A 23995-nucleotide genomic window follows, 5' to 3' on the forward strand; every position below is an offset into this window, starting at 1 on the left:
ATTCCTTCATGTCCATTTTTCTGTACGTTTTCATTCCTTTTGATCTTTTCCATTTTACCCCCTCTTCCTCCATCCTCATCTTCCTGGCGGAGGCGGGCGGGTTCGCTAGTGAATCCAGAAAGATCTTCAAGCTGCAAAACTACACCGACAGGTAAGAAACTATTCGTTTTGCAGCGTGAATCTTTCTGGGATTCACTATGCTGTGCATAGACTTTGTAGCGGTTTTCCTAAATGTGTGGCGGCTGGGTGGTAGATGAGCGTTGGTCGTTGAAAATGTGTTGAAGCACCTTCTGTCCAACCTGTGCTTCCTTGTTCATCTGAATGTCCACGCAGTAGTGTTTCGTGAACGTGTGCACAGATGCCCAAGTTGCCGCCAGACATATGTCCTGGATGGGCGTGTTCGCCAGGAAGGCAACGGTGGCCCCCTTCTTCCTTGTGGAGTGAGCCTGAGGCCCCTCCGCTAGCTCCTGTGCAGCCTGTTTGTGGCAGAATTGAATAGTGAGGGCAATCCATCTTGCGATGGTGCCCTTAGTCACTGGTCTACCCATGAAGCTAGTAGCAAAGGACACAAACAGCTGCTTTGATTTCCTGAGTTCCTTGGTTCTCTCAATGTAATGCATCACCGCTCTCCTAGCGTCGAGGGTGTGCAGCGCCTTTTCTGCGTTTGAAGTCGGGTTTTGGAAGAAACTTGGTATCTGAATACTCTGATTCATGTGGAACGCCGACACCACCTTGGGCATGAAGTGTGGGTCTGTCCTCAGGACTACCCTGTCCTTGTGAATCTGAATGTAGGATTCCTGTAGTGTTAGTGCTTGAAGTTCGCTCACCTTGCGTAGCGAGGTTATGGCCACTAGAAAGGCCGTTTTCATAGTTAACATTTGCAGTGTTGCCTTGTGAATGGGTTCAAACCGTGCCTTCATGAGCTCCGTCAAAACCACGTTCAGATTCCATGCAGGCGGCGGCAACCTTTTCGGAGGGGCCATTCTTTTGGCTCCTTCCATGAATCTCTTCACCACCTGCGAAGTGAAGAAACTTCCACCTTTCTCACCTCTGGTGTAGGCAACGATCGCCGCTAGGTGTACCCTTAGGGAGCTCGAGCAGAGGTTACTCTTTAGAAGGTGTGTGAGGTACCTCAGTACTGTTGAGTCTCTTGTCATTCTGTTTTGCAGGCCCTTTTTCCTGCACCACACAGAAAATCTCTTCCATTTTGCGCTGTAGCATTTTCGTGTAGTTGGTTTCCTTGCCTCCCGTAGCACCCGCATAGTGCTAGGAGGCAATCTAAGGTGCGCGAACTCTAGGTCTTCAGGAGCCATGCCGCCAGGTTGAGGGTCTCTGGCTCTGGATGCAGGACCTCTCTGTTTTGCATGGAGAGCAGGTCCCTTCTCCTCTCGAACCTGTATGGATTGCCTTGTGCCATTTCTTGGATTTGTGAGAACCATGTCTGCCTTGCCCACTGCGGAGCCACTAGGATCAGAGTCATGTTGCTGGTTCTGCACTTGTCGAGCACTCTGTGCAACAGGGGTATCGGTGGAAAGGCGTAGACAAATGTCCTCGACCAGCTTATCCATAGGGCATTTCCCTGGCATTGCTGATTTGGTTGCCTGGACGCGAAGCTTTGGCATTTTGCATTTTGGCGTGTTGCAAATAGGTCTATCGTGGAAGTTCCCCATCTCCGGAAAAGCTTCTCCGTTTCCTGGCCATTGAGCTCCCACTCGTGCGATGCCGAGGTCTGCCTGCTTAGCCAGTCTGCCTCCACATTGTCCTTCCCCGGTAGGTGAATTGCCAGTAGATCTATCCTGAGAGGTATGGCCCATCTCCAAATCTCCTGTGCCAGAGAGGAAAGAGGGAACGACTGTGTCCCCCCTGCTTGTTGATGTAGAACATTGCCTTGGTGTTGTCTGTCTGAACCAACACCCTCTGGTTGTACAGGTGCCTCTGGAATGCCTTCAGGGCTATCAGGATAGTTTTCAACTCTAGGTAATTGATATGGCGAACCGCATCTGCTGGAGCCCACAGACCCCTCACTCTGAGGTTGTCCATGTGCGCTCCCCATCCCTTCTGCGATGCGTCCGTGGTAATGGTCATTGTTGGGTTTGGTGGTGTCAGGCTTCTCCCTGCTGTCATGTTGTCTCTGTTCCACCAAGTCATCTCCTCCTGCACTGCGTGTGTAACAACCACTAGATCTTCCCAACTTCCGTTCGCTTGTGACCATTGCTGTTGTAGCCATTCTTGGAATGGTCTCATGTGCAGGCGTACATTCGGCACCAGCTGGATACACGACGCCATCATCCCCATCATCTTGCTCACTGACCTCACTGTCAGAGCTCGCCCCTTCCGGAAGAGCCGCGTCTCCTTCAGTAGGGCATCTGTCCTCCTGTCGCTGGGCACCACTGTGCTGTTCAGGGAGTTGATTTTCGCTCCCAGGAAAATCTTCACCCGTTTCGGTTCCAGCGATGACTTCCCCCAGTGAATCGAGAACCCCAGGTTCGTCAGAGTGTCTGTTACGCGTTTTGCGTGCCTCTCGCACTTCTCGCGTGAGTCTGCCTTGACCAGCCAGTCGTCTAAGTAGGGGTAGACATGGATCCCCTGCCTTCGTAGGTGGGCCGCGACCGCTGACAGGCATTTTGTAAACACCCTTGGCGCCGATTTTAATCCGAAGGCCAGAGTTGTGAACTGGTAGTGTTCCTGGTCGATGTTGAACCTTAGAAGGCCCTTGTGTCTTCTGTTTATTGGGATGTGCAGGTAGGCATCCTTGAGGTCCACGGTGACCATGAAGTCCCCGTCTCTTATTTGGGGCAGTACCTCCTGCAGCAAAGTCATTTTGAACTTCTGCGTTCTGATGAACTTGTTTAGGTAACGCAGGTCCAGGATGAGTCTGAGGTTTCCGTCTACTTTCGGGACCACAAAGTAGTTTGAGTACACCCCTTTGTTGCGTTCTCTGAACGGCACTGCCTCTATGGCTCTTTTTTCTAGAAGTTTCCGTGTTTCCTCTCTGAGAAGGGCCAGTTCTTGATCCGATCTCTGCCTTCCCCTTGGTCTTCTGTTTGGAGGTATTTTCTCCAAATCTACGCAGTATCCGTACTGCATGACGTTCAGTATCCACTTGTCTGTGGTTATACGCCGCCATTCCTGAAGGTAGAACCTCAGTCTTCCGCATACTGGTGTTGTATGCTCGTAGGCCTTTGATTCTTCTCTCCCCCCTGATGTTATTGTACTGCGCCTCACCCCTGGGGGCATGTCGAGGGTAGGCGTCCTCTTGCGTGCTGAGTCACTTTGATGAGGGCTGGTCACCCCCTCTCCTCCTCTGGCCACGTCCGTTCCCTCTCCCGCGAAAGGACTGGCCCCGAGGTTGGTACTGCCAGTTTTGCTTCTGCTGGCCTTGTTGTCCGTGACTATCACCCTGCTGACCCTGCTGGAACGTCTGGTGTGACGCCCCTTGCTGGCTTCCTCCCCGACCGTAGGCTCTCCGAGGGATTGCCTCGCCTCATTCCCCTCAACCGTAGGGCCCCCATGGACCTCGCCGTTTCGTTTTCTTTTTTAGCTGGGTGAGTTTCTCGTCTACTGTTGCTCCGAACAGTGTCTCTCCGTTGAAGGGGGTGCTAAGGATGTTGTTCTGCACCTCCGGTTTGAATCCCGAGATTCTTAGCCATGCATGTCTCCTCTCGGTGACCCCTCTGGCCATTAGTCTTGCCGAAGTCTCTGCTCCATCCAACGCCGTCTTTATACAAGAGTTGGCGATGTTTTTACCTTCGTCCACCAGGTGCGAGGCTCTCTGGCGGTACTCTTCGGGGAGGTGCTTTACTAGCTCCCCCATCTCGTCCCAGTGTTGGTACTGGTGCCTATTGAGAAGTGCATTTGAATTCGCCATGCGCCAGTGCATTGCGGCGTTCCTCTCGACCTTTCTTCCTGTGAGGTCTATCCTCCTGCTTTCTTTATCAGGTGGTGGGCCCGAAGTTGCTGGTACGTTGGCCCTTCTCCTGGCCGTGGAAGCTATGATGGAGTCGGTGGTGACGCTACCTTTGATGTAAGGGGGGTCCAGGGAAGAGTGCTTATACTTCTTCTCAGTCCTGGGTGTGATCGAACGGCAGGTCGCTGGTTCCTTGAAGGCTTCTCTCCCCTGATTCATCACACTTTGTAGCATGGGGAGGAATTGGCTCCTCGTCTGGATGGGGAGCAGGGTCTCGAGGAGGAAATCGGCTTTCGGCCTCTCTTCGTCGAGTTTGACGCCGAAGGCGGTCTCTGCGCTCCTGACCACCATATTGTACACCCCGAAGGCCTCGAAGGGTACGTGTCCACGGGCTCCTCCGGGTTTTCGGTGTCGAGATCCTGCCATTCGATGTCGTGGCTGGTAGATGGCGCCGAGCTGTAGAACGACTGCTGGTCTTCTTCCTCGGCTATGCCATCATAATAGGTCTCGTCTTCCTCTTCGAGATCTCTCGTCAGCCCCTCGGCGTCGAATTCGTCCTCGACCTCGACGACGTCCTCGGTGGAGCCGTTGGAATCTTGAATTGCTTCATCTTGGCGTCGAACTCCTTCTTCCTTTGAAGGATGCTCTCCATTTCGGCCTCGAGCCGCCTTTTCTTTTTCTCCATCTCGGAGATGCTTTCGGCGTCGACCGCGGGTCTTTTCGACGGAACTTGCGTCGACGTCGACTGTTCTTTCTGCGTCGATCGTCCCGTTTCCTGGGTTGTCTTCGACGACCCTTGCCTTTCGGCGTCTTTCGGCACCAGGGAGTCCTTTTCGAAGGATCCGCTCGGCCTCTTGTCCATGGTTCCCCCTTTGGTCGTCGAACTTTTCGGCGCCGGGACTCCCTTCGTGGACTTTGACTCTGATTTTCTCGAGTCACCCTCGTGTTGGAGGTATTTTCTGTTTTGAGCTCGACGATTCTCTTACCTCGTCTTCTTTTTTCTTGTCGGTCTCTACGACCGTGAAGTTTTCGGCTGCCTCGGCGACGTTGTCCTCATCGTCCGTGGAGAGGCCCAGATCGTAGAGCGACGGGGCCTTTCCCTTGCCATCCCTGCTGGCGTTGGCTCTTCTCTACCGATCTCTCACCCGGAGCGTCTTCGGCGCGAAGGCTGAGCAGGCGTTGCAGTCCTTACTCTGGTGCTCGACCGGTAGGCAGAGGTTGCAGACCGGATGCTGGTCCTTCTGCGCGAACTTGTGGTGGCAGTTTGGGCAGAACTTGAATGGTGTCTTGTCCATTGCGCTCAGGGCCTCTGAGTGCGCATTCTCCAAGGTCATCGAAGAAAAAGGCGCAAAACCTCCTTTCTTCGCGCTCCTGATGAAATCTCTTCCTTTCCTGTGATATCTTCGTAGTATTTATCGACGAAACTCGCTTTTCTTTCTTCTTCCTTCGATTGTAATTCTGGAGCTTCCCGATGACGATCCAGACCCAACGGCGGAAAAAAGAATCTGAAGATGGCGCCCCAAAGGTGGGACTTCCGCAGGAAGCACGACGACGTCACGAGAGGTGCACCAAATGGTGGTTCGTCGCCGCCCACCTGGGCTACAAAAAAAAAAAAAAAAAAAAACAACATAGAAAAGACTACGAATCCGGACCCAACCACAAGATCGCGGAATAATGCACAGCATAGTGAATCCAGAAATCTTCACGCTGCAAAACTGAGGGAACAGGCCTTATCCTTCCCAGTACGAATACACCAACTGAAAGATGCTGTGCGCTCTAAAGCATGCTCAAAAACATGATCTCTTAGTGGCATAGTCACAATGTCCAAATTGGCCAATCTGCTTTTCATTGAGGCAGTGACTGAGAAGTCTTCAAAAATGATCAGGGAGCACGCTGCATCAATACCAGATTCCACACTTCAGACCATCCTGAGCAAATTAACTAGACTATGGTTGTTCATGTCCACAGTGAAAGATACCACGACAAAACAGAGATCCTTTCAATCAGCGTTTACAACAAAAAAAAGGAAGTAGAACATTAATAGACTGGAAGCAGGACTATTGGTTCATGCAGCAGATTTAAAGCTTTAAGACAGAAGTCATGGAGGTCATTTATGTTTTATAAACATTCCAGAGAAAATGGAAGATGATGACATGGTTGCTTTCTTGATAGACTTCATCTCAGAACTAACAAAACTCTTTTATCCCTTCACTGGAAATCCAACAAGCACACAGCTTAGATCTTAGGAAGGTCCACGCCAACTGCTTATCTGTTTCCTCAAACATCAACACACCGGACACCTAACCGCAATGAAACAACATGGACCTATCACAAAGTAGACCAAAGTATTTAAATGGCCCAGGACTTTACACATGAAACCAATTAAAGATGCAAGGGTTTCCTAGTATCACAGCCATGGCTGAGGAAGCTGGGGATACGATATGGCATATTGGAACCAGGACCTGCTAAACTCTTACACCAAAACAACTGAATACATTGATCCCAGGACAACCGGAGGGGCTGCTAGATTCGCCAGAGGAGACGAACATAGATAAAACACAGAAAACGGAGAGTGCTGAAATGCCCCCTCTTCAAATAGACACAGTGCTGGAGTACGCAAGGTTAGGGGAAGTGAGAGAATGGATGAAGTAACCAGACAATGCTCCAACAAGGCCAAAACATAGACACTACCAGATTACATCTTCCTAGAGAAAAATCATGATTGCCCCTGAAGTCTTCAAACGGACATCTAGTGCAGCTGTATCCCAGATAAGATACCCCGGCCTTGCCAAAAACGTACTTACTCCTCTCATCACACTAACTTCCCTTTTTCCTTTACAGAAAGTCTGCTTTGATGTGAAGGCTTTAAAACTTCATGGTTCTAGAGCACTCCCCTAAAAGTTGTAATATTGCATAGTGCCCCAGAGAAGGTTACATGAGGAATTAGAGATACCACAGTAGAAGTTCAAATATATACAGAGAACTTGGACCAGACTCACTGAAAAACAGTCAAAGATGGAGAGGTGAGATGTTGGGGACCTCCATACACGAGAAAGTCGTAAAACTGAATTATGTCCTCACACTTGCATTACGTTCGGCCTCCTGCTTCCCGTCACTGCTTTTTTCTATTCTTATTCCCTTGTTCACTCACGTTATGGTATCATCCTGTACTAACCATTCAGGAAGCTGGGAAAGGCCTCTGATTGACAGGCATCCCTAAATTACAAGTTAGCCTCCCACCAGGCATGGCCTAGATCTCTCAGACTGGTTTTTAGCTATCCCGCTCAGCAGAGGACCGCTCATCAACCCGATTCCGTGAAGAAAATAGAATCCTGGACCCTTCCCAGTCAGGGTTCCGCCGCAACCACAGCACAGAGACTGCCCTCATCATCACCGCCGCCATCAGGACCCTGCTGGACAACGGTGAGACCGCAGCACTCATCCTTCTAGACCTCTCCGCCGCCTTCGACACAGTCTGCCACCGCACAGATCCGAGACAAGGCTCTGGAATGGACCACCTCCTTCCTCTCCGCAGAACCCAGAGCGTCCGCCTCCCCCCATTCCGTTCCAAAGCCTCCGAGATCATCTGCAGCGTAACCCAGGGATCCTCCCTTAGCCCAACACTGTTCAACATTTACATGGCCCCGCTCACACACGTCGCCAGACAGCACGACCTCAACATAATCTCCTACGCAGACGACACTCAACTGATCCTCTCCCTCACCAAGGACCCCATTACAGCCAAAGCCAACCTCCACGAAGGAATGAAGGCCGTCGCCGACTGGATGAAGATCAGCCGCCTGAAGCTGAACTCGGACAAGACGGAGGTCCTCATCCTCGGCTCCAACCCCTCAGCCTGGGACGACTCCTGGTGGACGACGGCACTGGGGGCAGCCCCAACACCCACCGACCACGCACGCAGCCTGGGAATCATCCTCGACTCAACGCTCTCAATGACCAAGCAAGTCAACGCCGTCTCCTCCTAGTGCTTCAACACCCTCCGCATGCGCCGCAAGATCTACAGATGGATCCCGACAGATACAAGAAAGACAGTCACCCAGGCCCTCGTCAGCAGCAGACTCGACTAAGGAAACGCCCTCTACGCGGGAGCCCCGACCAAGCTCATCAAACGATTACAACGCATCCAAAACGCCTCGGCGCGACTGATCCTCGACGTACCACGACACGGCCACATCACCCCCCACTTGAGAAACCGGCACTGGCTCCCCGTAAACAAGAGGATAGCCTACAAGCTCCTCATCCACGCATACAAAGCACTCCACAAGACCGGCCCAGCCTACCTCAACAGACGGCTCTCCTTCTACATCCCCAACCGCCACCTACGCTCCGCTGACCTCTCACTCGCCACAGTCCCGCGCATCCGAAGAACCACCACCGGCGGGCGATCCTTCTCCCACCTCACCGCCAAGACATGGAACACCCTCCCACTGAGCCTACGACAGACCCAAGAACTGCTGACCTTCAAGAGGATACTCAAGACCTGGCTGTTCGATCAGTAGCGCCGCCAGCCCCCCCCCCCCCCCCCCCCCAGCGCCTTGAGACCCTCGCGGGTATGTAGTGCGCTTTACAAATGATTGATTGATTGATTGATTGATCTACCAGATCTATGTACAGCTCCCCTGAGCAATCTATTGAAATGGATCTTTCCAGAGGTAAGGTTTTCTAGCCCTCTTTAAATTAGAGCTTAGATTCACACTTGTACGGGTGTTTTATAGGTGAATAGTTGTTATCAGTTAAGCTTTGAATCAAAGGACAGGTTTTTCATAATAATGCCTCAAGGTAATTGGCTTTGCGCATCAAAGATTCCTTAGTTACATTTAGGTTGAGATCAATGTATTCGAATAATGTTGGAATCTATACCATGTATTGCTTGAAATATAGTTTCTCTAACAATATTATGGGCGCGTATATTATTCCCTAGGAGGTCCACATTTGAGATATCTACATTTAAAGATGCGGATCCTCTCCAGGCAACTGTGGGCTTGTTTTTACATCTGGGTTGCCTGTATGAGATGCCTGACAATATCGAGCTTAGGCGGCCGTGGTGCAGTGATAGAGATATTTCCGGGTTGTGAGGAGGTCACGTACTCTGTGATTGTAGGAAGTAGTACCGCCCTCCCAATTATCGGACCCCGCAAGGGTATTTATAATCGACTCGAAAAAGGTGCTGGGATCGGTCCGTTATCGAAGAAGCCAGGAAGAGCGAGAAGGAACTTCACAGTCCGGTTTTGCAGGTATGGATGGACATTTTGTAGTGTGATGTCATCCTTATTCTATACAATTTGCAAAAATAAAAAAAGTTTAATGTATTGCAGATGAGGTTATTTGCGTCATCTGCTTTCGTAGTTTAGAAGAGTGGAGGCAAGAGGGAGTGGTATTTATTTTAAGTTTGCCCTCTTTAAGACATTAATAATATTGAAAAATTGAGAAATAGTGAGTGTCTGCCGCCTTAGCGCAATAGATATTTATGCTGGGGACTTTGATAATCCCTACTCTTACAGTAATTCATAGAAACGAAGAGGGTTGGGGAGATGAGTCCTTGCTAACTAATAAATATGTTTAGATCAAGGCGCTGAATTATATTAGCGTTTCAAACTAGTGCGAGGAATAGGGCCTATTTGGTATTGCTTCCACAGGAGGGATGTTATAGGAATGCAGCCGGAGAGGTTTTCCTCTGTACTATAACACGTTGAACCGTTTATTTACATACAGTGTTTATATGTTACTTCTTGAATAGGCCTAATTTATGAAGGGCATACATTGAATACTGCAACAAGCTATCTATTGAAACTTGAATAATCGCAATCAGCGTTAACCTATCCAGTTTCAAGCAGGTAGGAGAATATTGCTTGCGATTTTACAAGAGAAGGAATAGGATAATCCGCAGGGACTGATGGTCAATTATTGTACTCCACAGAATCTTTCAGAGTCTTAGAAAAAGGTTTTTATTTGCCAACTGATACAGGACACCTTTGAAGATGTGGAATTATAAGCATAGGACCTAACTGCTTAAGAGGTGAGATTTTTCCTTTCTAGGAATTATGGATGCGCAGTGGCGCAGATAAGAAAGTTTAGAACAATTGACAGTAGAGGATAATCTGCTTTCTGTTTGCCCTTAGATAAGATATTAAACCTTGTCATCTGGATACAAGAAACCAGACGATAGTATTCGTTATCAGGAGTGTATCTGGCTCCCTGCATGACAACCAGTAGTGTACAAGTGGACAGGTGAGGTTTGTCCTGCCTTGATGGTTTTCTCTTTTAATGACAACATTTTTGTCTAAAGGTAACAACCCTTTTTAGTGTAGGATCCGGATAGGACATGATCTATGAAAGGATGTGGTTTTGTAAATGATGTATGGCATATTTGGTCAAGTGGGAATATTTTTTAGTCTTTTTTTTATATTGCCCATCCAGTAGGTCAATATATGTTTTTAGTATGAATTTGTTTGGTTCTCTCAATGAATACGTTTTATTATTCTATTGTGACAGTATTAAAAATGCCTTTTTTTCTTTAAACATATTGTGAATATAGTACTGATATATATCTATATTTGTTTTAATGTACAGGATTACGATTAGGATCAACTATATGTCTAACTATGAGAGTTTTATTAATGTCTTGATAAAGATGGTATAAAGTTGGACAACACCATCAAAACGCGTCGACGCTTCTGTCACACAATTCGTGTAGTTGGCTGGAACTGTAGATACCAAACGAGTGCCAACGTATCAGGTTTCAGTCGATATATGTTCATCACAAATGTGATCTTTAATGCAAAGTGTACTCTCTTTCTCTTCTCTCATTTTTTGTGTTAATATCAATAATACATATGTGTTTTTTGTCATTACGATAATGTTATAATGTATATGAAATGTTTCTCTTGTAATTTCTTGTGTTTTTACACCTCTGTATGCTATTAGGAAGAATTTTCCCTTTCTTTTTAAAAATAAACTTATTTATTTAATAAACTCTGTATATTTTCTACTATTTACGTATTCTTGGTGTACTGTTTGGGCCTATAGTATAACCACACAGAGTGTGACCGGTGTTGATATTTGTGGATTGGGTGATTGAATACGAGTGGTGTCAATTTTGCAGCAACCAAAGGAAGACTTCCTTTTTACTTACAGATCCCATAAATCACATTATTGACTAACTGATACTGCACACAGGATTTATGCAAACTCGAGGCCTGAACATCCTTCTATAATTGACACAGTCAGTTAAAAGTAATATTAAGATTAATACTCTCAGCGTACGCCTACTCCTCCCATGAGATAGCCCTATACACACTCATACCGACATAGTGCCCCCAAGCCAAATACAAACTCCTATGAATGGCCTAACAATAGTATCTCTGACAGTAAACAGTTTAACCCATTTTACTTTAAAGAAAGACAATGCTGATGTACCTAGCCAATCAATCAATGTTTAGCCAGAAAATGTGTTTCCTCAAAACATAACCTATTCAAATACTTTCAACAGAGATGTTAAAAATGGTTTTCAAACATTTCTACATAAAGACAACAGTTAATTAAAAGAAGATGACACCGCTAAAAGAAATAACTGTGAGCAGTTAAAATTCAATTTCAATATAGGTGGCTGTCATTACTCACACTATATACAGTATGGAAGATACTTTGATGGTAAAAACTATAAAAGTCACAAATCTGTTTTGGGCAAGATATGATACTTTTCACAAAAATTACTGTTCAGTTAAAATCAGATGACACAACTAAGAGGATGAAAGCAAACAATGTAATTGTGGGCAGGCAACATTACTCACACTATACAGTAAGAGAAAAGTTTTATTGATAAAAACTATAGCAACCTAAGGTCAATGATGTGCATAATATGCTGATAAAACAATCAATGATAGTAGTTAAAAAGCTTTACAAGTCTTAAAAAGAGATAAGTGAGGTGGCTGTCTTGTACACAACTAAATACCCTCACAAAGCCTTTATGCTTAATGTATTAATGTAATTAAGGCTCTTGCAATTGACAAATAGAGAGCTCTCATTCTGCCTTTACAATTTTTCATCTTTTTGTTTTCTCAGAAACCCAACCTCGAAAAAGAATGTACTTAGGGAAAACACAGTGTAAGTAGATGTATCTCCCTTTAAAGCCCCAAGTGCTTCATGATGTCATCTAAAGCCTAACTGATTGCACAATGATCAAACCCCTTTACTTCTGGGTTTCGGATGGGCAGGACAGAAAAACAAAACGTGGGAGATATTTTCTTTGGTAAATGTTTGACACATTGTACAAATATCACTACCAATATTAGGGCCTATAGACCTTCCTTTGTTCCACAGCGATGGAAAAGACCCTATTTCAAGCGTGCCATATCTAAACTGTCCTGAAGAATCAAGAACTGAGATGACAATGAACCCAAGGAGGGGTTTCATTGGAAAATAGCTTTAGAGTAGTCCCAGATGGGAAGTTTCAGTTGCGTTTTTGAATAAAAGTTTAGAGAGCTTGGGTCAGACCAGAAGCTTCCCATAGCCAACTTTGACAACCACAATTAGATGTGTATGAACCTCGGAAAAGTAATATTTTTATCTAGGGTCAGCAATTTGTCCACTGCTTTTCTATATGCCATAAGCTCTTCTACAGTCCAAATCCTTACACAAAGGGGTCTTAACAAAGTAATCTGGCCCACTCTTGAGTGCAATGTCTAGAAACAAGGGGATGAGGGGTGTGCTTTTGGGAAGATGAAGAAGAGAGAGAACAAACTTATTCTCGCTCCAGGAAAGATCTTCACAATTCGCAAACACCAGATTTCAGCCCCATATTGAGCCGCAGTTTGAGCTTTAAATTTGTATAAATCTATAGCTGGGAATAGGGGTTTTAATGATGTTATCTGATGTCTTTTAAATATAGTTCAAACTTGGTTTTGGAGCTCTGTCCTGTGCTTTTGGATATGTGGAGTCCAAGATCCCCTGCTATCAAACATAATACCAAGGTACTAAAATCTAAAAACTTGCTCCAATCTCCCCTGTTCTAGACCCTCTTCCAAACCTTTCAATTTGCAATAGTCATTAAAGTTATTCAGCAATTGCTGGAGACCTGACGGAGTCTGTAAGATTAAAAGGGTGTCATCTACAAATAAGAGGGCAGAGACCCAAGCCGCATCTAATCTGGGGGCTTTAATGTTACCTTTGAACAGGGCCCCTATGACATTATTGACACAGAGTGCGAATAGTGTAGGGGTTAATACGCACCTCTGTCTCACTCCTCTATGTATGGGGATACGATCAGTCAATTGTCCGTGTAGACCCCAACAGACTTGAGCTTAATTATCAGATGGGGTCTTATTAATTGGGCAAGCAAGCCTTCAGCGATTCCTATACTCTTAAATGATGCCCACATCGATCCCCTAAGAACTAAATCAAATGCGGCCCTGAGATCTACAAAAGTTATGTACAGATGCCCGTCTCTCAACTTGGTGCATTTCCAAACAATTAGCATGAGTCTCAGGACTTGGTCTATGGTGCTATCTTTTGGTCTGAAACCAGCCTGGTGAGGAGTCAGGATCATTGCGTCATTAATCCAGTCATTACGTTTATTTAAAATCTGTCTCGCATAGACCTTCTGTAAGGTGTCCAGAAGACTTATTGGTCTATAATTGGCAGGATTTGTGAGGTCCCCTTTTTTATAGATGGGAATAATCTCCACCTCTTTCCAGGTGCCTCGGATCAGTGCTACTGAAGCTACAGCACTGCACAATTTTTTAACATAAGAAACCCAGACTGCTAAATCTTGGCGGAGAAATTCAACTGGGCATTGCCCAATTTAACCACTACTATAGCTGCTTGGGTCTCCTCCAGGGAAAAACAGAAGTCCGGCAAAGGATATTCTGGATGTGGATTGAAGAGAACATAATGGTCACTGTGCATGATTCCATGTAGTTTAGAGAAATGATCCATCCAAATACCTAAATTCAGGTAAAATTCAACATGCGTTTCATGCTCCTGTGTACTATAATGTTCCAGAATGTCCTATTATCACCAGAGTGTGCTGCCACTACTATGTCAGTCCAATTAGAGTCATCTGACTTTTGACAAGCTAATGTTAGTGATTTGTTTATACTGGGCGCTAGAAATCCAAACCTCAGGAGTAGTTTTTGTTTTTAATGCATTCATGAGGACATTTTAGGTTTAGCTACACTCCTTGTTTCCTCATAGGAGGTTTAGTTAATATCATTTTTAAGGCAGCAGCTAGCTTATTATGTATATTGACTATAGGGATATCATGGTGAAGAAGGTGGCTAAAAGATGCTAGTGCTGCTGGGAATGCATTGTATGTCTAAGCCAAGGTCTCTAGATTTCCCATTATTGATGGCCATTTGGTGAACCTTTGGTCGGTACTTCAACTCTACGTACTGACCGAAGGTTCATCAAATGGCCATCAATCATGGGAAATCTAAATAGATGGAATTATGAGGGAAAGGCATTTTCTTTAATCAAGAAACCTAAAAGGTGAAGTGGTTAGTGAGCATCATCTTCTCTGTTGTCCATAGTGATATCTACCAGTGTGTCCCGCATCGATGACCTAATCAAAAAACCTACACACTCTATGCCCTGCATAGCCCTCCTGGGTGAGAAATGAATACCATGTCAGCGCCCCAGTTAAACAGTGACCAATCAGATGTAAGTGGTACAGTTAAGCGTAATGTTAAATGTTAAATTGCCTAAATCTATGCTTGTTTTGCAAGACGTGAGCTATACAGTGAAACTTTGATTGGAAAATCTTATGATCAATAAAGATTTAAAACTATCTTTTAATTATCATCTGATCTGTCTCTAACATTCCAACCATTGCCTAAAAAATGTTGTGCAGTGCAATATAAGGCATGTAAGAACTTAAGGTTCCACTAAAAAAGACAATCATATGTTCAAGAAAATTTTGTGAAGTTACCTTGTCATTTTGTGTCAATGATAGGCCATCAAGTAAGAATAGTGCAACAGCCTGCACAAAAAGCACGTAGTGACTGTATTCCCACATCATCATGAAGCTGTATGTTGAAGCACTCACAAGGAGGTAGCAAAGCCTCTGAGGAAAAGTAAAGTAAAGGATTAAAGACACAATAGCACAACATCACAAACAAAGAGAACACAAGCTAAAGTTGTTTTGACTCAGTCAGCCTCCATGTATTCTCATGACCTGGAATATGCCATTTAGATTTTTTTGAACTACAGGGAAGAGAAACTAATGTAACAAGAAGGTTTTGTTGCCTACTTGGAAGCGGTCATACTACTGAAGTAAGACTTACTGAATGATGGCATTATTCTCTCTATGAGTAAGCCTAGACCATGTTGCCTATAACCAGGAATCACTCTCTCCTGTCACCACTCAAGTCTGATTTCCTTCTGCTTACGCCACTGAAACTGCAGAGGATATTAAGCTGGATATAGGTTTTTCTAATGGCCTGCTTGCAAACAGTACAGAGAAATTTTATTCTTCCAACCCTGAAATGCCAAAAATATGCCACTCGATCTAAGGTCTGGTAACTTACCCTCTATTTCTTAAAGCAGGGTTAAAATATATACATTCTGCAAAGGATTTTAACCACTTGGTCACAGGTCAAATTATATATGTCTATAGCTACCCAGTGGCAGTTGTATATATGTATGTATGTGTGTGTGTATATAGATCATTGTTTTTACCTCTTTCTTTAATGACTTTTTTCAGTTTCATCACATAAATAACCTTGATTTTGGGGGGCGTGGCTTGGCGCCGATGTAGGAGGTCGAGGATCCCGGAGCGCCTCGCCAGCCTCCTCCTGTAATAAGTGATCCTGCGGATGTTGGGGGGCCCCTTACCTCCCAGAGTGCTGGGGAACGTTTCCTGAGCTGGTGGGTGCTCCCTCGGTGTCAGAGACCTGCTGGAGAAAGAGAGCGGCTCCCTCCTTCTCTCTGCCGCGTTCCTGGCATCGGTGCCGCAAGATGGCGGCGGAGCCCGGGCAGTGAAGGTACTGCGGCCTGGAGTCCTGTGAGGGCCGGACTTTGATCCGAAAGCGGGTGGCGGACGGCGGCGGAGTCGACCGGCGGCAATTTCTACGGAAGAGGCGCCGCGACCAGGGACTGCTGCCTGACTTCAAGATGGCGGCCTGATTCCGGATGAGAGAGGAGGCGTGCATGGCGCGGTGGCTGTGGCGACAGCGGTAAGGGCGCTGTTGGCGAGCCGGCGGAGCGGACTTGCTGCTTGCCTCCCGCTTTGCCCTACTGTGCTGGTGGACGCTCCAGGACGAGAGGGGCACGACAGACTGGCGGCGCTGATGGCTGGCGGGCGGCGAGAGGATCCCTTCTTTGGATGAGGGCCTCGCTGCTGATGGTGGAATTTGCCCGGGAGGCCACCTGGTTGCTGGTGAAAGGGAGTGGCTTCTTCTTCCTCCCCGCCGCGGAGGCTGGCCGTCGTGAGTGCTGTGGCCCGTCGCTCCTTGAGGGGGACTTTATCCTTGGCGGCACTGGGGGCGGGGAGTGCGTGCCCTGCAGTGACACAGGCGAGGGTCGGCTGGCGACACAGCGGACCGGGAGGCGGGTTCCCAGGACGAGGGGCCACGACTGGGGGCTGATGACAGGCATTGAGGTGGCAGCCTGGTGACGGTCGAGTGAGGAGATCTGTACGGCGCGGGGTTTGAGGCGTCTGCGTTGCTGGTGAGCCGGCAGAGCGAGACTGTTACCTGCCCCCTGCCTTCCCTTGCTTTGCTGTACTGGAGGAAGATTTCAAAAGTGGAGGGCACGGCAAATTGGGGGTGACGAGAGCCGGCTGGAGGCGAGAGAATCCCGTAACTGGAAGAAGGCCTAGCTGTTGATGGCGGAATGTGCCTGTGGGCCCACTGGAACAGCGGATGCCTGAGATCATGATATCTTCATTGGATATCTCTACAATTTACCCTTGGGACGCACTGAACTGCCTGGGGATGAGAGTGGGACCACTGTGAGGGTGATTGTGGGGACGGCGAGAGCTGGAGGATTGGCAGGGTACTTGGAGCCTATGAACTGTGATTTGGAGGCGCCTTCCCCGGGGCAGTTGTGACTCTGAGGGCTGCGATTGGCCGGTGGCTCCTCACGGAGGGCGTCGCGGTGCTGCAGGGGGCCGAGGAGGAGTGAAGATCTGGGGAGCACCAACGGAATACTGACTGCTCCCTGTGCGGTGTGAGCTGTGCGGAGTGCACCGTTCGCCCATGTGACTGGAGGGTGTGGGGTTTCGCCCCTGGACGCTTCGGGACTGCTAATGCCACGGTAGCTGGCCACCGTATTCGCGTTGCGCTGAAGGTGCCCCTGCTTTTGATAGCTGGGAATTGCTGGAGAGGATGATGTCTGGAGGCCCGGGGCATAGGACGTGCGACTGTGATGGGTCGAACGTCACGGAGGTGGGGATTTGCTGTCCTACAGGAAGAAGACGGGGGACATCGGTCTGGAGGTGAGGACACTGTGCTGAACACTCCCGGGGCAGAGGCTTCGGGTGGGCCTACCTTGGGGGACATAATGCAGGTCATCACGGCCTCCCGAGAGGCACTCGAGACCAAGATAGACACTATTGGGGTGGACCTGGTTTTACTTAAAGATGACCATAGGAAGCTGAAGGAGCGGGTGGCGACAAATGAACGGACGATGGCGGACGTACCGGACAGGGTGGCCACCTTGCAGCACTCCTTGGAACAGATGGCGACTAGGATGCGAGTGCTGGAGCTGAGAGCGGAAGACAGCGAGGGGCGCTCCCGCAGGAATAACCTCCACATCGTAGGTGTTCCGGAGCGGGCGGAGGGGAAGGATGCAGTCCAGTATCTGGAAGATTGGCTCCGATCGGAGGTAGCACCGGAGGGGTTATCCCCATTTTTTGCCCTGGAGAGAGCCCACAGAGTTCCGGCTAGGCCTCCTAAGCCGGGGGCGCACCCGCGGCCCATGGTGGCACGATTGCTGCATTATCGGGACAGGGATCACCTCCTGCAGCAAGCTCGGGAGAAACAACACCTGCAGATTGCTAAATCCAGGGTGATGCTCTTCCCAGACTACACCCGGGAGGTCCAGAAGCACCGTGCCTCTTTCATCGCCCTCAAGCGGAAACTACGACAACTCCATATTCCCTATGCGATGCTCTTCCCGGCGCGCCTGCGGGTGGTGGACGGCTCCAGCACCCTCTTTTTCACCAACCCGCAGGAAGCGTGGCACTGGCTGGAGACGCGGCAGGCGGGATCGCAGCGGAGTCCATCGGGGAGTGTCGGGGAGCAGAGGGCCCCTGTGGCCGTGGGCACGCCGGGGTCCCTGCCTCCACCGGATAGCCGCCTTGAACGCGACAGAGCGGTGCAGGCGGTGGTGGCGATTAGTCAGACTGGCTCCAGGCCGGCCTTTGCTGCCTCTAGCCGAGAGTTGGAGAGGTCCGGATCCTCCCCGGCTACCAGGACGAACGGGGACTCGGACGCCGAGCGGCCCGAGGTTACTCCGCAAACAGTGGACTTGTTTGGCTGATTGAGACCTGCCCGGAGGATCGGAATGCGCTTTTTACTGTTGCCCGGGTCTATTTGCTGGAGGGGGTGTGGAGTGGGAGGGGAGGGGAGTTGCTTTTACTGGATTGACACCAGGGGGGGCTCTTGAGGGGTTCCTCTTGGGTTGCTCACACTTGACGGGGGAGCTGAGAGGGCTTTGGGTCTGTCAGGCCGGCTCACGCTTCACTGTCCATGATGGCAAGGTTGACTGTTCTGCTTTTTTGGATGGGGGCTAGTTTTAGGGTGCCTGTCCTGGGATGTGGGAGTTTGGGGAGTTGGGGTGCTGGGGTAGGGGGAGGGGAGGGGAGGGTGGGACCAAGCATGTCGGATCAAGAGGCGAGTTGAGCAGTGATTATGGTGTTGTGTTATGGCGGCCACCATAGGAATAAAGTGTATAACGTGGAACATTAGGGGGATGCACACCATGACTCGACAGCATTCGATTCATGCTTATCTTCGACGGCAGGGGGTGCAGATAGCCTTGTTGCAGGAAACGCACCTGGACAGGCAGGAGGGGCTAGCACTGCAGTGGCGTTGGAGAGGGCAGATGTTCTGTACTGCATATTCGGCATATGCAAGGGGTGTGTTGGTTTGGATCCAAGCAGGGGTACCGTTTCAGTGCACTGGTCAGATGATAGACCCGGATGGTTGCTATGTGGTGGTTGCGGGGCGGCTAGATGGTAGGGATATTGTTTTAGGTAGTATCTATGCTCCGAACTCCGACCAGTCCTCCTTTTTTGCGCGCCTTTCTGGCAAACTGGCTCCCTGGGCGACGGGCGCAGTGCTCCTGGGTGGCGACTTTAATTGTATTACTGATGTCTTGTTGGATCGTTCCCATCCTCCTCTGCCGGATTCTCCGGTTCATTGGTTGGCTAGGGTGCGACAGGAGTGGCAACAACGGTGGGGACTGACGGATACCTGGAGAGCGCATCATCCGGCTGATAGGGATTATTCCTACTTTTCGTCGTTACATGCCTTACATGTCCGGTTGGACTCGATCCTTAGCTCCCCAGATGTCCACGGGGCAATGGTCCATAGTGAATATTTAGCTAGGACGGCGTCGGATCATAATCCTCTGTTGACAGTCTTGCATTGGCTGCGGGATCGTCCCGCCATTCCCACATGGCGACTGCGTCCGGACACCTTAGAGGACCCGGTGTTCCGGGATACTAGGGATAGGTGAGGTGGTGGGAACCCGCAGAGTGTTGCTGGATGATGTGCAGAAAGCAGAGCAACGACTGCGAGAGGAGGAGAGCGCCCAGACAGACATACAGGGCAGCTTGAGGCACGAGAGGCTTTTGCAGTCCAACTGGAGAGGCTGAGATGCTTTGATTTCAAGGCATACACGGACAAGGCGCATGTGGAGCGGGATAAGGCGGGGGCGCTGCCAGCTTGGCTGGCTAACCCGGCGCGTAGGAGCACACAGATACTGGAGCTGAGGGGACCGAGAGGGGAGGCATTTCTCACCCAGAAGAGCATTATTACTTGTTTCCTGCATTATTATGCGGAGTTATATCGAAGCAGATTGGGACCTGGGACGCCGGGCGATGAGGATCTCTTGCCGGCAGCAGGTCTGCCACGCCTGGATGCTGATGCCTCCGAGATGCTGGGCCGGGACATTGAAATAGGAGAGGTCCGTAGTGCCATAAAACGCATGGCCAGGAACAAAACGCAGCATCTTGGCCAGTCGTCTGATGCCTTATATGACGACGTTGGTGCATGTGGACCAAGCGGGGTTTATTCCCTCTCGCAATACTGCGATGAATATCCGCAGACTCCTGCGCATTCTGGGGTCTAACTCTTATGACAAGGAAGAAGCCTGTGTCTTAGCGGTTGATATCGAGAAAGCTTTCGATAGCCTGGAATGGCCCTACCTTTTTAATGTTCTGCGAGAGTTCGGACTGGGGGAAAACTTTGTGAAGTGGACGGCGCTGCTTTACAGTGCTTTCACTGCACGGGTACGGACAGGGGGTCTGATCTCTGGCGTCTGCACGGTCGCTCGGGGAACACGACAGGGCTGCCCACTATCCCCCCTGTTTGCTCTGGCAATAGAACCCATGGCTGCGCACGCCAGGTCGGGTGGTATTTCCCAGGGCTCGTAGTGGAGGGAAGAATACACCATGTTGCGCTGTATGCAGACGATCTCCTTATGTTTCTGCCGAATACTGGGGATGCGTTACGGGGAGCGCGAGTCTTGCTGGAGACCTTGGGGAGGGTGGCGGGCCTCGGGGTGAATTGGAATAAGTCATGTCTGTTCCCTACCAGGCCGGGGGCGCAGGATCAGTCGAGGGTGGGGGATGTCTTATGGGAATCCCGGTGATTACCATATCTGGGGACACAGATTTACCATGACCCCACTGACCTGCTGTAGGGTAACGTGGGGCGGGCAGTGCGAGGAGCAAAGGCCTGATTTGAGTTTTGGGGGACTCTTCCGCTGTCGGTGGCTGGCAGGGTTGCTTTGGTGAAGATGATCATCCTGCCTCAGTTTCTTTATTATTTTGGGACCCTCCCCGTGTGGATTCCGAGCAGGCTCTTTGTGCAGCTGAACACTTTGATTACGGGGTTTCTCTGGGGAACTGGCCGACGGAGGGTGGCGTTAGTCACTCTGCAAAGGCCTAGGGCGGAGGGGGGCCTTGCACTGCCGGACTTTGAGGCATACTATCATGCTGCGCAACTTCAGTGGTTCACGAAATGGGTGGCGGGTCACATTAGGCGACCGAAGGACCAAGACGGGTCGGACCCAAGTTGGCACCTTCTGTCCTGCGTGCTACTGCGGGCGCCACTGAGAGGTACCCTCCTGCCGCCGGAGTTGGGAACGATCCGCCACTGTTGATTAGGAGGGCACATGGGGGGACCCCTTATGCTCCCGAGATCCCGTTGCGGATGTGTGAGGCACATGGGGTAGACTGGAGTCAGCTGCTGGCCTGGGAGGAAGCGAGAGTCACGGCCATAGGTGATCTCTATGAGGATGGTGGTCTTCTTCCCTTTCAAGACCTCTGTGAGCGCCATGATCTACCGCGGGGGGACTTTCTTTTGCATGCTGCGCTGTCTGCAGTCATTAGGAAGCATTGGCGCAGTGGGCTGGGGGAACCAGATACGTTTCTCTCTTTCCAATATGTGGTGATGGCGGCGGGTATGTTTAAAGCGGTGACCTGCCTTTATCGTCGGATCACGAGCGACATGCGCAAACCGTTGACAGCGCTGCGTCTGAAGTGGGAGGCGGATTTAGAGGAACCCATTGCAGAAAAGGCTTGGGAGGCAATTGTGGCGCGACCGTGGAAATGTTCTCGGAATGCAAGGTTTCAACTTATCCAATTCTATATCTTCCATAGGGCCTATCTCACCCCCCGTAAAATTGCTGAGTATTTTGGGGGGGGTCGGGTGAATGCCCCCGTTGCGCTCAGAGTGGGGTGAACCTTCTGCACATGTTCTGGGACTGCCCGCGGGTGGGAGACTTTTGGCGGGAGGTGATGACTGCCCTGCTGACTGTGACAGAAAGGGAGCTAGTGATGTCGCCTGGACTCTGCTTGCTGCATTGGTTTCTGCACACCACTTAGACCAAGGTTACTAGCCGGTTTATAGATCTGGGGTTGATCCTGGCTAAGCGAGAAATTACCTCCCATTGGAAGGCGAGGCAGGCTCCTAGTTCGGTGAGGTGGAACAGAGAGATGGTGAAGTGGGCTGGGAGTGAAGGGAATTATAGGCTACAGCTGGCCCGGCGTAGTGGCAGTGAGAAGTCTCAGGAAATGGCGCAAACATGGGTGGCACTTCTGGAGTTGCTAAAACACCCTCCGGGTGATGGTGCGGAGAGTTCGGGAGAGACGGGTTTGGCAGGGGACACTTGAGCGACACTTCACCGCAAGGGCGGGGTGTGGGGAGATACCCGACTCGTAGGATCAGGAGAGATGATTTTCCCGATGTTCTTGCCTGACTCATTGCTGTGTCCCGTGTGGTACAGAACATGGGAGGTGGACTGCGAGGCGCATCTGGCTTAGTGAATAATTTAGTAGCTGGCGACATGCTTGGGTGGGTGGTTGGGGGGGTATAGTTGGGGATGTTTTTGAGTAAGAAGGGGGAGTGGGTGGGGGGAACTGATGTTCCAATCTGTTGTATTGGAAGATACATGTATGGTGGGCGGTAGGATAATGTAGCTATCGTATGGAATGGTAGATATGGGGCTAGGCTGCGATTGTTGAACTGCTGATGATACTTCTTTTTGATCCTTGCATTGGGCGACGGGGATGTGTTTGTTTTCACATGAAAATTAATAAAAGTCTGTTTAAAATAAATAAATAAATAACCTTGATTTTCACACAATATGGGACACCTTTATCGCTTCCGCCCGTGATTACATAATCAAGTTTGTCCCCAGAGAGAAAAAACTCTCACTACATAAAATTAAAGAGACACTTAATCAAATCAAACAATTGGGGCACTCTTTTTACACTTCCAAATCTAAAGACTACTTACAAGAACTCATAAACGCTAATCTTCAGTTTAATACATTTTCCAGTCATACTGCAACCTCCTTTCTCCTCAAATCCAGTGCCAAAAATACAGTGGTCTAAACAAAACCGCAAACTACTAGCAAATTTTCTTAAAATAATAAAAGAATAGGAATAAAATTAAATCTATTCTAGATGCCCACTCCAATCTATTACACAAAGATATGAAATATTCGAAGAATCTGCACAATTTAAAAAATGTATACACTCCTGAACATAATCCCACTGATTCTGACATTATTAACTTATTTTCTGACACACGCAAATCTTTCAACAGACAACTAAGCTTCTCCGTTTTAGAAAATGACATTACCTTAACTTCATACGGCTTTATCTTCCCTCAAATCTGACAAAGAGCCAGGACCTTATGGATTCACTGTCGAATTTTTCACACATCTCCAAATTTCTCATCCCTAAACTATCTTTTCTTATAACGTACATACAAAAGGCTTTGTGGATATGCTACAGTGACCGGCACATCGTAGAGTACGCAATAGTAATAGCACCAAAGAGTAACAACATTATTTGCAACAATCAATCGTATTGGATGCCGACATATAGCCAAATACTCATCCACTAAGAGTATTAATAATCGCAACATAACAACTTTATCAAGAACGGACAATGAAGTGTATCTTTTCATGAACTCTACACCAAGGGACATTACCTGAGAAAATGGTCAACTCAGGATATTACTAAACTTTTGTGGTGTGCCGAATTGCCTTCTTAGTATCTTTTCTTATAACCTCTTTTCTCTGAAAAGACAAATCCTCTGGTTCTTTCTTAGATGCTTTCATTTGTCTCATTCCAATAGGAGGGCAAAGACTTACATCAATGCAATAATTATACACCTATTTCCCTTGTTAACATTGACTAAAAGATATTCTTCTAAGCTATAGCTCTTCATTTAGATTCATTTTTGCCAAAACTACACAGTCAAAACAATCTGGTTTTGTCAAGGGACGTTATGTATCTGATAATGCTCACTTCTTTTTTTTACTTTCTCTCCAAATCTCACCTCTCGAAGCATCCTTTAGCAGAGATTAGATTAGATGCCGAGAAGGCCT

General features: G+C 48.7%; 1 protein-coding gene across 1 annotated transcript in view; it reads right to left on the minus strand.

Moving 5' to 3' along the window:
* Positions 1-23995, minus strand: part of DPY19L4 (dpy-19 like 4) — a 554933-nt gene that overhangs the window by 366341 nt on the left and 164597 nt on the right. The window contains exon 8 of the mRNA XM_085605236.1: positions 14853-14987. Within this exon, the coding sequence (XP_085461362.1) occupies positions 14853-14987 (135 nt within the window). The remainder of the gene's footprint in view (positions 1-14852; positions 14988-23995) is intronic.

The sequence above is a fragment of the Triturus cristatus genome, chromosome 5_1 (assembly GCF_964204655.1).
Source record: "Triturus cristatus chromosome 5_1, aTriCri1.1, whole genome shotgun sequence".
Taxonomy (NCBI): domain Eukaryota; kingdom Metazoa; phylum Chordata; class Amphibia; order Caudata; family Salamandridae; genus Triturus; species Triturus cristatus.